Source organism: Neopsephotus bourkii, unplaced genomic scaffold, assembly GCF_033783945.1.
Source record: "Neopsephotus bourkii isolate Nb327-2 ecotype Australia unplaced genomic scaffold, CSIRO-AGI_Nbou_v1 NB_1737, whole genome shotgun sequence".
Lineage (NCBI taxonomy): Eukaryota > Metazoa > Chordata > Aves > Psittaciformes > Psittacidae > Neopsephotus > Neopsephotus bourkii.
Window position 1 is genome coordinate 41,982 of NW_026902211.1, and position 15,050 is coordinate 57,031.

Below are 15,050 nucleotides of genomic sequence, written 5' to 3' on the forward strand. Positions count from 1 at the left end.
CTCCAGCCAAAAGCAGGGTGACCACAGCACCGTGCTGGAGCCAGGGCCGCAGGGGCGGCTGCAGGGAGGCCAGAGGGGCTGGGGCTGTGTGTGGGGCTGGGATGCTGTGGGAAGCAGGATGCTCTGGGGTACTGGAGAACAGGGATGCTCTGGAGTCCCAAGCGGTGCTCAGCAAAAGGAGCTGGAGGAAGCAGGGTCTCGTCTCCCCTCTGCTATACAGACCTGGGATCCTCAGCTCCTGCTGGAGACACGATGGACCCCAGGAGCTGGCAGGAGTCCCCTGCTCCTCCCAGCTGGAAGGACATGGCCTGTCACTGCCTTGCTCTGCCCCTCCCTGCTTCACCCCTGTCGGACCATGGGCACTGGCTGTCCAGGCCAGCACCCCTCGGCATGGGTCGCTGCACCTCCTTCCTCCTTGCAGGGGAACCCCGGCCTGGTGCAGTGGGAGCGCGAGCAGCAGGATGTGCCCTTCCCGGTTCCTCTGCTGCCTCGGTTGGAGCCGGAGCAGCCCCAGCTCCATCCCTCCCGCAGGGATGAGGCACATGATGGCTTGAGCCATCTCGCTGGCACTGGGGAGCAGGCGCGGGCCCTGGCTCCTGCACACGCACCTCCCCTCACCCCGGTGTTCCCAAAGCCCGGCGGGTGCTGCAGCCCCGAGCAGGGTCCTGCTGCGCCTGCCGTGTCCTCAGCGCTTGCTGTGCCTGCGGGAGGCACCGTTCACCCCTGGCTGCACCCCAAGGTGCCACCAGCAGAGAGGGGAAAGGGCTCCTGTGCTCCCGCAATGCAGCCCGCAGGGATGTCCCTTCTGTTCCCACAGCCCGCCCTGCCCCCGGTCCGACCTGGCTGAACTGAACCCCCGTACGCTGCTGCTGGGCAGGGAAATGGGCTTCTCCCCAGGGAGGGATGTGCTCCCATGGCCGGGGACCTGACACCGCAGCATCGCTTCCACAGCGTCCTCCTGGGAATGCTGGGGGTCGTGGCTGATGGCCCAGGCGGGAGCGAGCTCTGTGCCCCTCCGCCAAGGAAGGGAGAAGCACGTCGCTGCCGAAACAGCCCTTGAAGAGGCGCTTGGCTCCCTCTGAACGCCAGGAGCTCTGTCCCGGGCAGGGGCTGTAGCAGGGGCAGCCCGCACATCCCACACTGTAAATGGAGTTCCCAGATCCCGGTGGCTCGCTGCGCGCGGAGAAGGGGACACAGAACGCGCTGCATCCCGGTTCGCATCCATCACTGCAGTGCCTGGTCCTCACCTGCGCCAGTGCCACCACCCCGAGACAGCTCCTGCGTCTGGCACCGCTGCAGAGCCCGCTGGATGCAGCCCTATCCCCCTTGGAGCAGGATCCAGGGTTGGGAACTGAAACCAGGTGAATCGGGATTGAGGAACCGCTCGCCTCCCGGCTGCCATCGGGAGCAGGGACAGGGAGCCCGGGCATGCAGCGCGTGTCCCACCCGGTGCCAGGCTGTAATCCCAGAGGCTGTTCTGACGCCTGGACGGGGCAGGAGCCTGGGGTGGCATTCCTGCCTGCGGGCACCGCTTTGCCCCCACTCCGCAGCGGGTCTGCTCCCATCCCGGCCAAGAACGCGATGGACGCTGCTCCGTGCGTGTCACACGGCACCGGCACCCATTCATTCCCCAAGGGTTTCCAGCTCTCCCCAGCGCCGGGGCTGGTTTCCCGTTTGCCCCCAGCGGGCAACGCAGAGCAGCAGCGGAGCCGGAACCCGGGCGCTGCCCGGCTCCTGGGGTTCCGCGGTGCTGGGATGGGGCCCGGGCTCCTCCTCCCGGCACCGGGTCCTCGGGAGCCGCCGTTCCCAGCGCTGGGGCCGGGGCCGCTGCGCTGTGGGGACCCCGCGCTCACCCGGGGCTGTCCGGGCCCGGGCGCCCCTCGCTGCGCAGAGGAAGGCGCTGGAGCCCCCCGGAGGGGAAAGCCCCTGTTCCGGAGCTGATCCCAAAGCGGTTCCCAAGCGGCCCCCGCCGTGCGATGCGTCCCGGGAACGTGTTCGGGAACGGATCGGGTCTGCCCCGCTGCGGAGCGAAGCCCGGAGGGGCCGAGCGGGATAACAGGAAGGTGATGGAGGCTTCCAGCGCCCTGCGGGGCCGGGAGCGATCGCTGCAGCCTGGAGGGTGCCGGGGCCACCGGCCGGGCCGGCAGAAGCGGTTCCTGGCGCTCAGGGACAATGCGGGGCTCAGAAATCAAACTTGGGAAGAGGAAACCTCCAGCGCAGACCCCGTCCTGTCCATGCGCGGCCCCGGCGCGGCGCGGCTGGGCCAGGAGGGGACGGGTGCCCCCATCGGGCACTGGGGAGCAGCGGGCACGGGTTTGGTGCCACGCTCCCTCCGCAGGTTTCGGCCTCCAGAGCAAGGAGGTGCCCATCGCGCTCGGCTGCTTTCAGCCCGTTGGGAGCCCGCTGCTTCCTGCCGGTCCCGAGCGAGGCCGGTGCCCAGCGAGGAGCCAGCCCGGAGGGAGCGGGGCCGAGGGTTCTGTGCCCCCAGCCGGGCACCAGCAGCTCCGTTGCGTTCGGCCTCGTCTTGTCCATGTCCAGACACGGGGAGGATCCTGAACGGCCTCGCAGGGCCACTCGTGTGTACATGTGTGTACATGTGTGTACATGTGTGTGTACATGTGTGTGTACATGTGTGTGTACATGTGTGCGCACGTGGATGTGTACGTGTTTGTACACATGTGTGTGCATGTGTGTGCACACATGTGCACACGTGGATGTGTACGTGTGTGTGCATGTGTGTGTACATGTGTGTGCATGTGTGTGTACATGTGTGTGTACATGTGTGTGTACATGTGTGCGCACGTGGATGTGTACGTGTGTGTGCATGTGTGTGTGTGTGTACATGTGTGCACACGTGGATGTGTACGTGTGTGCATGTGTGTGTACATGTGTGTGTACATGCGTGTGTATGTGTGCGTACATGTGTGTATACATATGTGTACATGTGTGCACATATGTGTGTACATGTGTGCACATATGTGTGCACATGCATGTGTACATGTGTGTACACATGTGTGTGCATGTGTGTGTACATGTGTGCACACGTGGATGTGGACGTGTGTGCATGTGTGTGTATGTGTGTGTACATGTGTGTACATGTGTGTGCATGTGTGTATACATGTGTGCGCATGTGGATGTGGACGTGTGTGCATGTGTGTGTACATGTGTGTGTACATGCGTGTGTATGTGTGTGTACATGCGTGTATACATGTGTGTACATGTGTGCACATATGTGTGTACATGTGTGCACATATGTGTGCACATGCATGTGTACATGTTTGTATACATGTGTGTGCACACGTGTGTGTTTGTACATGTGTGTGCACGTGTGTGTACATGTCTGTACATGTGTGTGCGTGTGTGTGTGCGCAGATGTGTCGCGGGAGCAGTGGGGCAGAGGGAGCCCTGGTTTGTGGGGTGCACTTGGTGACGTAGCAAATGACGCCCCTCCCCGACCCGCCCGCAGGCTGGAGGGGGAGATAAGGGCAGCTCAGCCACGGGCCTGCAGATGCACACGTGTGTGTGTACATGTACACATACACATGCACATACACAGACACATGCACATGAACAGACACATGAACATGCACATGAACATGCACATGCACATGAACATGAACATATGCACATACACATGAACATACACATGCACATGAACAGACACATGCACATACACATGCACATGCACATACACATGAACATGCACATGCACATGAACATGAACATATGCACATACACATGAACATACACATGCACATGAACAGACACATGCACATACACATGCACATGAACATACACATGAACATGCACATGAACATACACATGCACATGAACAGACACATGCACATACACATGCACATACACATGCACATACACATGAACATGAACATACACATGCACATGAACATACACATGAACATGCACATACACATGCACATACACATGCACATACACATGAACATACACATGCACATACACATGCACATACACATGAACATACCCATGAACATGCACATGAACATGCACATACACATGAACATACACATGCACATACACATGAACATACCCATGAACATGCACATGAACATGAACATACACATGCACATGAACATACACATGAACATACACATGGACATGCACATGAACATACACATGCACATACACATGCACATACACATGCACATACACATGAACATACACATGCACATACACATGCACATACACATGAACATACCCATGAACATGCACATGAACATGAACATACACATGCACATGAACATACACATGAACATGCACATGAACATGCACATGCACATACACATGCACATACACATGCACATGAACATACACATGAACATACACATGCACATACACATGCACATACACATGAACATACCCATGAACATGCACATGAACATGCACATACACATGAACATACACATGCACATGAACATACACATGGACATGCACATGAACATACACATGCACATACACATGCACATACACATGCACATACACATGAACATACACATGCACATACACATGCACATACACATGAACATACCCATGAACATGCACATGAACATGAACATACACATGCACATGAACATACACATGAACATGCACATGAACATGCACATGCACATACACATGCACATACACATGCACATGAACATACACATGAACATACACATGCACATACACATGCACATACACATGAACATACCCATGAACATGCACATGAACATGCACATACACATGAACAGACACATGCACATGCACATGAACATACACATGAACATACACATGCACATGAACATACACATGCACATACACATACACATGAACATACACATGAACATATGCACATACACATACACATGAACATACACATGAACATACACATACACACACATACACATACACATGTACACATACACATGTACACATACACATGCACATACACATATGTACACACATATACATACACACATGTACACACATATACCTACACACATGTAGATGGGAAATCACAGGCTTCAACTCTGTGAACCGCACATGCAGGACCACACACAAACTGCTGCGGGGGGCCAGGGCCCCACAGTGCCCGGTGCTGGGGGGTGCGAGGTGGAACATTGGGGACCTTTGTGTGCTACAAGTGTGGGGTGCGGGGGTACCCCAGTGCCTGGGGCGCACTGTGGGGCACGGGGTATCCCGGTGCCCTGGGTGTGCTGTGGGGCACGGGACACCGACGCTGCGGGTGTGCTGCAGGGTGAGGGTGCCGGTGCTGCGGGGCAGTGGTACCCGGTACCCGGTACCCGGTGCCCGGGCCGGGGCTGGCGCCGCCCTGGGACCCCCCCTCAGCCCCAAGCAGCCGCCGGCGGCTCCTCCCGCTCCCGCCCGCCCCGCGGGGCCGCGCTCCGCCCCTTTCCCGGCGCTTCCCTGCCCTCCTCTTCCTCGCTCCTCCTCCTCCTCCTTCCTCCCCCGTCCCCTCCTCCCGCTCCCCCCCCGGCCGTGGGGCGCGGCGGGCGGTGCTGAGCGCGGAGCCGGCGCCGCTCCGGGCGCTCCCGCTCCCCATTCCCATTCCCTTTCCCGTTCCCTTTGTTCGCGGCGCCGATGGCGGCGGGGCCGGGCAGCGGCGGCGGGGCCCCGAGCGAGGCGGAGGCGGTGCAGCTCTGCCGCAGCCTGGAGGTGGGCACGGTCATGACCCTCTTCTACTCCAAGAAGTCGCAGCGACCCGAGCGGAAAACTTTCCAGGTGAAGCTGGAGACCCGGCAGCTCACCTGGAGCCGCGGCTCCGACAAGAGCGAGGGCGCGGGTGAGTGCGGGAGCGGCCGGGGGAGGGCAGGGAAAGGGCTGCGGGTCCCTGGGGGCGATGGGCGCGGAGAGGGAGGGGGGAATTGGACGGATAAATCCCGGCCTCGGGGTGTGTGTGCCCGGGGCCGGCTCCCGCCGCTCGGTACCCGGCAGCTGGGGATGCTCTGCCGGGTACCTCCATGGCCGGCGCCGCCTCCCAACTTTCCGCATCCCTTTCGGCATCGGACTTCCCCTGGGATCAGCGAGGAGCCGTTTCCCGGGCGGCACCGCGGGTAAGAGCCGTCAGGAGCCTCAGAAGGAGGCGGGATCCGTTTGAGCCGTTTCGGGGTTGGAGCAACAGATGGGGTGAAGCGGAAAGGGAGAAAAGCAGAAAACTCGAACCCGGTGATGTCCTTCCCTCGTCCCCTCCTCCGTGTGTGTGCCCGAGGCTGGCGGCTCCATGGGAAGTGGCTCGGCCGGGCACGGGCACGGGCACAGCAGCGTTCCTGGCTCCCTCTGCCCTGTGCGTGGACCTGAACCAGGGGCAGGGAGAGGAGAAGATGCGTAAGAGATGTGGGTGTAGAACCAGGAATATGGGTGGGAAGGGGGAGAGTGCGGGAGGCCCCGGCCGGGAAACTCCAAACCTTGCCCTGGCTTCCAGGTCACTGCTGCTCCTCATCAGTGTGCACCAGGGCCTGGAGGCGAGGAAGAGGGCACAGACAAAGGTGATGAGAGGTGATGCAGGTCCTGGTGTTGGCCTTGGCACTGTCCTTCCCCACGTTGAGGGATGTGGCTGGGGCCATGGAGATGTTATCCTACCCTGGAAGTGCTGCTCCAGGGTGGAAAGGTTGGATGGTGGTGGGGTTGCTCAGGAGAAGAAAGGGGGTGGAGAAGGTGGTTGTGTCCATGGCAGTACCATAAAGTGCTGGTGCTTCTGGTTTGGGGCTTTGGCTTGCCTTGAGGCCCTTGGAGTCTCCAGGCAGATCTTGCAGCCTTGGGCTCCTTCAGCATCCCCAGGATGTGGAGCTCCCCCATTGAGTCAGTGGGAGAGGAAGGAGATGCTGTGCTCGTGGTCCCTGGGTTTAAGATGTTCTCAGACTAAGGCAGAGCACCCGTTTGTTCTGCTGGCCAGGCGCTGGTTTCTGGCAGCGTCTGCAGAGACCACATGGGCCCGTGGTGGGGCAGAGGTCCCCACTGATGTCCTCATGGGCGACTGCTCCCATGGACAGACCTAAGCTTTGTGCTGCTGTCCTTGTGAAGCTGGGACCGTAACTTCGGGGAAGATGAGAGAACTTTAACCTCTGCACCAAACCATGGTGGTCACAGTGATGATAACGTGGCCACCAGGACTCGTTGTGCTCTGTAGATCTGTAACAGCAGAGAGGTCCCAGGACCAGGAATAGGATCCACAGGTTTCTATTGAAGGGAAACTAGGAGCTGGGGAACATGGCAGCTGCTTCCCTCATGTTCCTTTAGATGTGACAGTGAAAATGACTTGGGGCTCCCCTGCTGGGCTGCAGTGAGGCCTTGGGCTGGTGGCCGTGGGTCTGGGCTCCCAGGGCGTTCCTGCCACCCGTGTTGTTCCACAGCCCCCTGAGAGCCTGCAGACCTGCTGCATCTTCAGCCCCACCTCTGTGGGGCTGGGGGCTTTCCCTATGGCCTCCTCTCTGTGCCTGAGCATCTGTCCCCGTCCTCGGTCCCCTCCTCTGCTGTCACCCTGAGCAGCACCCATCCTCTTACCCATTTCCTTCACAGGGCTGAGAGGCAGAGCTTTGCTTTAGCACTTCCTGGGCAGCAGGATGGGCGCTCCAGGTGGGAATGGTGGCTCCTGCACACAGATGTGACTGTGTCTGGGCAGGCAAGGCAAAGCCACGCGGTCGATGGCCGGCAGGATCCAGGTTCTTGGCCAACTTCCCAAGTTTTGTCTGGATGTGCGGGAAGAGGATGCCTGGGAAAGCCCAGGTGTGTGACGCTGCACCTCCCGTGGCAGATACACTGATGTACCCCCTCCTGCTCACATCCTCCAGGCTTCCCATGGCCATGGGGGGAACCAGGCGGAAGCAAGCTGGAGTTGAGTAGTGCTGGTTTTAGCCACAAGCAATGAGTGATGCAGGTCTCCCCATGGAGGGAAGCCCCACTGGTGTGGGGAACAGGAGGCTGGGGCTGGTGAAGAGTGGGGTTTGCTTGTGGATGTGGTTCTGGTCAGGCCCTGACTGGCAATATGAGTGAGGGCATGAGCAGGGGAGAGCCCTGGGGGGGGCAGATGTTCCCTCATGTGCAATAACATCTCCACCAGACAGTGTCCTATGGAGCAAAGATTGCTGTGCTCATGGGCAGTAATGAATGTTCTTGTGTTTCACAGAATCCCAGCCTGGTTTGGGTTGAAGGGATCTTAAAGCTCACCCAGCTCCAACCCCTGCCACGGGCAGGGACCCCTTCCACTGGAGCAGCTTGCTCCAAGCCCCTGTGTCCAACCTGGCCTTGAACAGTGCAAGGGATAAGGCATAATATATCTTGAGGCATGGAGGCCAGCAAGGAGCTTCAGCCCGCCCTGGACACAAGTTAGTGTCCAGGTAGGAATGATCCTGGGGTTTTAGGCACTTCGGAAGGGGCGCGTATCCACAACACATCACATGTGGAGGTCTCTGACTTGGGCAAGCCTGTGTCGATGGCCATGGCTTAGAGAGATGCCTCTGTCCATGAGCACCACAGCATGGGGGGGTCTGTGCTCCTTTCTCTGCAGCTGGTGGGTTTGCAGATGGAGATGTGTGTTTGTCCCGGGGCAGTGCTGCGGGACCTGGCTCTGTTGTTGACCCTGCTGGGAGGAGCTGTTGCCTCCATAGGTCTGTGGGTGCTTGTCTGCAGTACTTGTGATCTCCCCTGGTTCATAGAATCCCAGACTGGTTTGGGTTGGAAGGGACCTTCAAAACTCATCCAGCTCCAACCCCCTGCAATGAGCAGGGACACCTTCAACTAGATCAGGCTGCCCAGAACCACATCCAGGCTGGCGCGGAATGTCTGCAGGGATGGGGCATCCACCACCCCTCTGGGCAGCCTGTTGCTTGCAATGGCCATTGTCCGCCTTCACCTTCATGAAAAGCTGTGTTTTGGTGGTGCTTGGCTTTCTGGGGGCTGCTGACCTGGAGCTTACAGGGGGGCAGAGCATGAGCAGGCATCAGGGCACCCCACCAGTGGAGAGGAGGAGGCTAGAGGAGGGTCCATGCCGACCCGCATCCTCTGTGCCCGTGGTGCCGCAGCAGTGGTGTCCTGCTGGTCCAGCACCCACCCTTGTTCCTCCTGCCTGTGAGCTGGGGGGGGTTGAGGAGGGGGCATCCTGCGCTGGTGTGACCCCTGTCCTCTCCTCCCCTTGCTTTGGCCCTTGTGTAGCGCTGCATCGAGAGTGACCCCGCATGTTTATTGTCAGTGTGCCTCCATCCTGCCGTGAGCAGCTCTGGCTCGCAGTGGGCTCCCAATGAAGAACCTCTCCCCTTGGAGAGGACCCATCTCCTGCTCCTTGTTAAGCTCTTCAGCTCTTGCCAGCAGCCGTGGCTCAGGACCAGTGGGGAGGAAGGGGCAAAGAAGCCTTTTGCTCTGGGAGGTGCTCACCTCCTCACCTCCTCCAGCTGAACTGAAACTGTGCCAAATGCGGTCCTGCTTTGTGCAAAAAAAATGACTTTTTTCCCCAGTTAACATCATTTCCATCCAAGGGGTTTTGCCCATCTCCAGTCACCAGTGATGGCTTCTTGCTGATCCCTCTGCACAGGGCCCGGCTCTTGCCATGGGGAGAGCTCTCATAGTTTTCCATTCTTTCTGTTGCTCACCCAGAGCAAAGCAGCACCAATCCCTCGAGTCTTTTGGGCCTCTTTTGCTTAACTTCCTGTGCTGTGCTATGTGTTTTCACTCTTTCACCGTGAGCGCTCGGAGCCCGTGCAGGGGGTATGGGCCCGCGCCTCACTGAGCCGTTCGCCTTCAAACACGTCAGAAACCCCGGAGTTTGCTGGAAATTTGGAGCAGATGTTGGTTTTATAGAGAGGGAGAGAGAGGGGAGGAAAAACCAGCTCTGCCGAGCCCTGCTTGTGGGCTTGCTTGCAGTGAAGTGAGCTCAGCCTGTGCTGGTTGTGTGCAAGGGAAGGCAGGGGCTGTAAGATGGTCATACCCAGTGGCTCTGAAGGGTGGCTCGTGCTCCCCTTCCCAACCCCCCCGGAGCCCTATGTTAGTCCTGCTTTTTGGGTTGAATTTGATTGTTTTGAGGCCATCTCAATAAGGAGCAAACTGGGGATGGATCTGGAGGCTGACCCAACCTCAGCGTTGGGTCCTCTGGGATGCAGGAGTGCTGAGGTGCCTCGGGCAGGGAGCTGCTGCAGTGGGAGGGTGAGGGCATGGCTGTGACCATCCCCATGGTTAAAGCTTCCCCTGCTGAGGCTCTGCTGGGGCAGTTTCTCAAGGGAAGGGGTTTTGTGTCGTTACCTCTCCCCTTCCTGCTTACAGGGTGCTTGTGTTGAACTGGGGAAAGCGAGCGTGCTCTGCTCTGCCTTCACCTCCAAACCGGGACAGCCTCTCCCCCTCCTTTACATCCCTTTGTCATCTCCTTTGCCACCTTGGAAGCATCCTCCAGGAGGAACGGTTACAAGTTCCCTACTCATACAGCATAAGACACATCACAAATTACTTCCTCCCTTTGCATCTCAAAAGCTTCTCTGCAACCCAGAGAGCAGCAAAGGCTGGGAGAGCTGTGCTCCGCTGTGGTGCCTGCGCCCACGTTGCCCATCCATCTCATTCCTTCCTTTACCAGTCAGCCCCATGGAAGGTATTGGCTTATGGGTTTAAGCCCACTAATTAAAACTGGAGAGGTTTTGTGTAGCATTGGCCTGGTTATGTCTCACCTCTGCCGAGGGCCTGAGCATTCCAGGTTTGTCAGGGTGGAAGTGATGTGCCTTGGCTTTCTCCCTGCCTGCAGGCAGCCAAGTTGGCTGCACACCATGTGTGGTGAGAGGAGCTTCTCCGTAAGCTGGGCCTGAACATCTGGCTTTGCAGAGGAGCACCGAGCAGCTCTGTTGTGTACAGGACTGCTAATGTGCTCCATCCCTGGCTGAGCCCAGCCCAACCTGTGGCCTTCCTCCTGCTCTTTGTTGTAGCACAGGGGCTGCTGCTCTCATCGCAGAGCGTTTGCTTGCTCTGTTATCTCATCAGTGTGCACCCTGTGAGCATCCTGAGGATGTGCCGGCTGTTAGCGATGCCCATCGCTGGTGCTGTGGGTTAGTGGTGGCCTTGGCAGTGCTGGGGAATGGTTGGACTTGATGATCTTAGAGATCCTTTCCAACCTGGTTGATTCTAAGAACAGATGAAATGGGTTTTCTCAGAAGGGTCCCTCTCTAGAGAGAGATGAAAGAAGAAAGGTTTCTGTTCCACAGGTACCTGCAGCCGCATGGAGATCATGATTCGGTGTGTGCAAGCTCACAGGAACCTGTGACTGCCCCAGCAAACACATCCCCTGGTGCGTGCTGGGCTCTCCTGTGCTGTCACCTGTGCGATGCGGTTGGTTTGTAGCACGGACTCTGCACAGCGGCTGCATCCTGCCAGGAGGGGAGGACCTCACGGCTCCACCAGCCCTGCTCATCCCTGTGATGGATGCGGCTTCCCTGCTGGAGGCGGCACATCAGGGGGGGACACAGTGACAACGGCCATTGCAAAGGGACTCTGCAGTGCTGGAGGAGGCTTTCCTGTGACGTGGGTTTAATCTTTAAGGTTTGAGGATTTTGATGTGGCACAAAGAGCTGTTTTACATGGAAAAAGCTTTTGGACATTGATTTAAATTAGAAATACCCTGATTCCTGAGGTTTTAATGCCTTTCTAAAGATGTGCCGGCACTCGGAGCTGCAGGCAGGGCTGTCTGCTTCTGCACACAGCTGTGCCGGGCTCCCCCCTCCTGCCCCAGCTCTCTGGGCACTCTTGGCAGATGCCCACCCCGTATCAAACACCTTGCACATGGTTGTGGAGCACCATGAGCCCCCCAAAGGCCAAGGGCTGGCGCCTGCAGCAGGAGCTCGCAGCTCTGCAGCTGGGGAAGTCAGCAGAGCTTTCCCATGGCTCTGAAGGTCTCTGACTGCTCCAACTGCTCCTCGTCTCTGCTGCCTGTGTGGTCCTGTGGCTCCTGGGCTCGGCTGGGAGCTGGGGGTCCTGAGCTGGGCTGGCTGGAGAGGTGCGGGAAGCTGCAGGGGATGGGACAGGCTCTCCTGTGCTTCCCGCCTCGTGCTCTGGCTTGACCAGAGGGGAGCCTCGTGCTGCCCGTGCAGTGCCCGCGGGTGGCAAACCCAGCTCGTGTTTGAACGTGTGCCGGTGACGGTGCCGGAGGGGCTGCTGTGGGAGCTGCCTTTGGCCCAGGGCAGGACTGTGCCATCCGGGTGATTTTTCTCCCCAGCTCATTACAAACGTATTTGTTTTCTTTTTCTTGGAATGTGACCTTTCTTTCCCTGCCCTCACACATGGAACCATCACTCCCGGAGCTGTGCTGCCCCCCGTGTGCAGCTCGGCCCCTCTGCTCACCCCCTGCCTTTACCTGCACGAGGTGCAGGAGGGCTCTGCCTTCCCACCTGGGGTGGTGACCTGCAGGGTAAATTGTCCACAGGAACTGGGGTTCCCTTTTCCCTCTGTCTCCAAACCCACGGGGCAGGGGCTGGATGCACAGGCAGCATGCTGCGGTCCTTCCAGGACTGTGGTGCAGGGATGGGAGTGGGAGAGGCTGCTCTGCTGCCTCCTGACACCATGAGCTGCCCCAGCACAGTGCTGTCCTGCTCTGCACCTCTGCTGGAGCTCCCCCAGTTCACTCCATGCCTCTCCTCCCAGGTTTGTGCTGCGCAGGGCCCCATCCTGCTCCGTTTGAGCATCGATTGGGAGCAGCGGGGTTGGGAATGGCTGTCGCTGAGCGGGGACATCGGGGATGCTGTCACAGCTGTACCCTGCAGGGTAGAGCAGCTGCTTGAGCAGCCCTTTCCTGTTTACTTGCTTCCAGAAGTGCCGCTGCTGTGACTGAAGGACACCCTCCTGCGTGTGCTGGGGTATCCTTCATCCCTCCTCGCCCTCTCTGGGGCTGTCCCTGCACATGCGGTCCCCAGCCCTAAGCTGGTTCGGAGAAGGGGGGTGGCTGCGATGCTGGGGCACAGGATGTCCAAGAGGACTTTCACCCGCTGGCACCCTGCCCTGTGAAGCTGCCTCCCAGCTGGTGCAGGGTGGGAGCTGCTGTTTGCTGAGCGCTCAGGCGCTGCCTGACGTGGTCCTGCTCCGTGTGAGTGAAGGATGCAGCTCCTGGGCTGCAGCAGAGCAGAAGCAGGGAGCCTGCGGCCTCATCCTGGTACTGCCAGTGCTGCGGGCATCACTCATCCAGCCCTGGTCCCGCAGGCCAGCTGCTATGGGTACCCTATCCCTTCGAGCTGCATCCTTGTGGCTCATCCACGCCACGTTACAGCCCTCCCAACCAAAGAGCTCTGCCGGGTCAGAGCAGACCCCGGGCAGTGCCGTGCTCCCCAGCCTGCCTGGGCCCTGGCGATCTGCTGGACACAACTTGGCCTCTCCTTCCCAGCAAAGCAGCAGGAATTGGTTTAACGTGGAATAGTGCCTTGAATCATAGAGTATTAATGCCTTGTGCCAGCCTGTTCTCAAGGACTTGCTGCTGTTGGAGTATCGCCCCTGTGATCCCCAGCAGCTCGGGCTCTGGGGCATGGTATGCAAAGGCCTGAGATGAGAGCATGTTTTGCCATAGGCCCTGGAGCAGGTTGGTGTGCAGCAGCAGGAGCAGGTCTCTGGTTCTGGGCCCCAAATAAAGCCCAGGTGAGGTCATTAAGAAAACACCAACCCCAAGTGGAAGAGGAGCCTCGTGTGAAGAGCATCACCAGGAGCTGCTGCTTCTGCCACGTAAACTGAAGATGCTGCCTCCCGCTACAGTGGTGTGTGGCTTAGGCAATGTCTGCTCAGTGCCTTTAGTTGGATGGTGCTGTAAGAAGATGCCATGGTTATCTTCCATCTTGCCTGGGCGATGGGAGGTGAAGCCGGCACCACCAGGGGTCCCATCGTGGTTAGTGCACATAGAGCAAAACTGGTGAAAAGAGAAGAGGAGGTTTCCTTTTCCCTTCAGTGTTTCCTTTGTTCAGCCCTCTGGGACAGAGCAGGTTTGATTCCACCCGCAGCCGCTTTGGTAATGGCATCTTCCTTGTTCATGGTGGAAGGGACTCGCAGGGAGAGTTCCAGGAGGAGGTGCCTCTGCCTTTCCCTGTTATCAGTGGAGCCGGTGCAGCGCTCTGGGGCCTCTCCTGCAGATAATGGCACACATCTGGAAATCACATCTGTGCTGTCGGGAATTCTCAGTCCTTGCTGGCTCAAAACAGCTCTCGCGTTGAGCATGGTGGGGAAGAGGTCAGGCTGCTTGGTGACCTCGAGTGGCTCAGCAGCAGATGGGATCTTCATCCTGTCCTTCTCTTCCCAACTGTTCTGTGACACTGAAGAGCTCAAGCCCTGGCTTGAGGGGACAGGGTTGGGCCATTCCCTGCTGCTCAGTGAATGTCCTGGCCAAGCAGGGATCTCTGCTCTTGAGTTGCTGTCACAGGAGCTTGACTGCATCACCCGGTGGCACGGCTGAGAGCTGAGCCATCTCAGCAGCACTGCCACTTGCTTTCGTGTCCTTCAGTTTTCGCCCCTTGCCTTTGTGCCCTCTCCAAGGACAGTGTGTGGTCACCCTTGTCTGCACTTGCTTTGTGATGGGGCATGGAGGAGTCAAGAAGGCGCCTTTCTTGAGTGTGAAAGTCCCAGAGGAGCTCCCTGCAGCTCCTGCTGCTGTTGGGCACCCAGGTCCCCACATCCACCTCTGCCAGGGCTCCCCAGAGCCTCCCTTCTGGGCCAGCCCCGCTCCTGCTGTCAGGCTGAGAGCTGTGAGCTGTGCCTTTGCCTGTGCACTGGGGAGCTGCTGCATGGCCGTGTCTGCCCTTTTACCTGCCTGTTCCATGCTGGTGTGCTTGGTCCCTTCTCCTCCTGGGCAGAGCTGGCAGTGGGTAGGGGTCCTCACACACACCGAGGACTGGGGACATGAGGGGAAGCTCAAGGAGAGGGACGCAGAGATGTGGCACAGGCGTTCTCCCTCTGGAGCAGCTTCCTCATCCCACTCCGTGCAGGTGTCCCTCGATCCATCCCTGCCCTCTGCGGCTCCTCTTGGATCTCCTGAGTGCTTGTGTCCACCCCAGAGGGAGAGGTGAGCTGCAGGAGCTGAG

The 15,050-nt window shown here is 58.6% G+C and overlaps 1 protein-coding gene across 6 annotated transcripts in view; it reads left to right on the forward strand.

Annotated features, from left to right (window-relative positions):
- Nucleotides 1-5,476: 5,476 nt before the first annotated feature.
- Nucleotides 5,477-15,050, forward strand: part of PLCG1 (phospholipase C gamma 1) — a 41,809-nt gene continuing 32,235 nt past the window's right edge. For all 6 annotated transcript variants that reach the window (XM_061376786.1, XM_061376789.1, XM_061376788.1 and 3 more), the window contains exon 1: nt 5,477-5,818. In XM_061376786.1, coding sequence (XP_061232770.1) covers nt 5,617-5,818 — 202 coding nt within the window. In that variant the 5' untranslated portion in view covers nt 5,477-5,616. The remainder of the gene's footprint in view (nt 5,819-15,050) is intronic.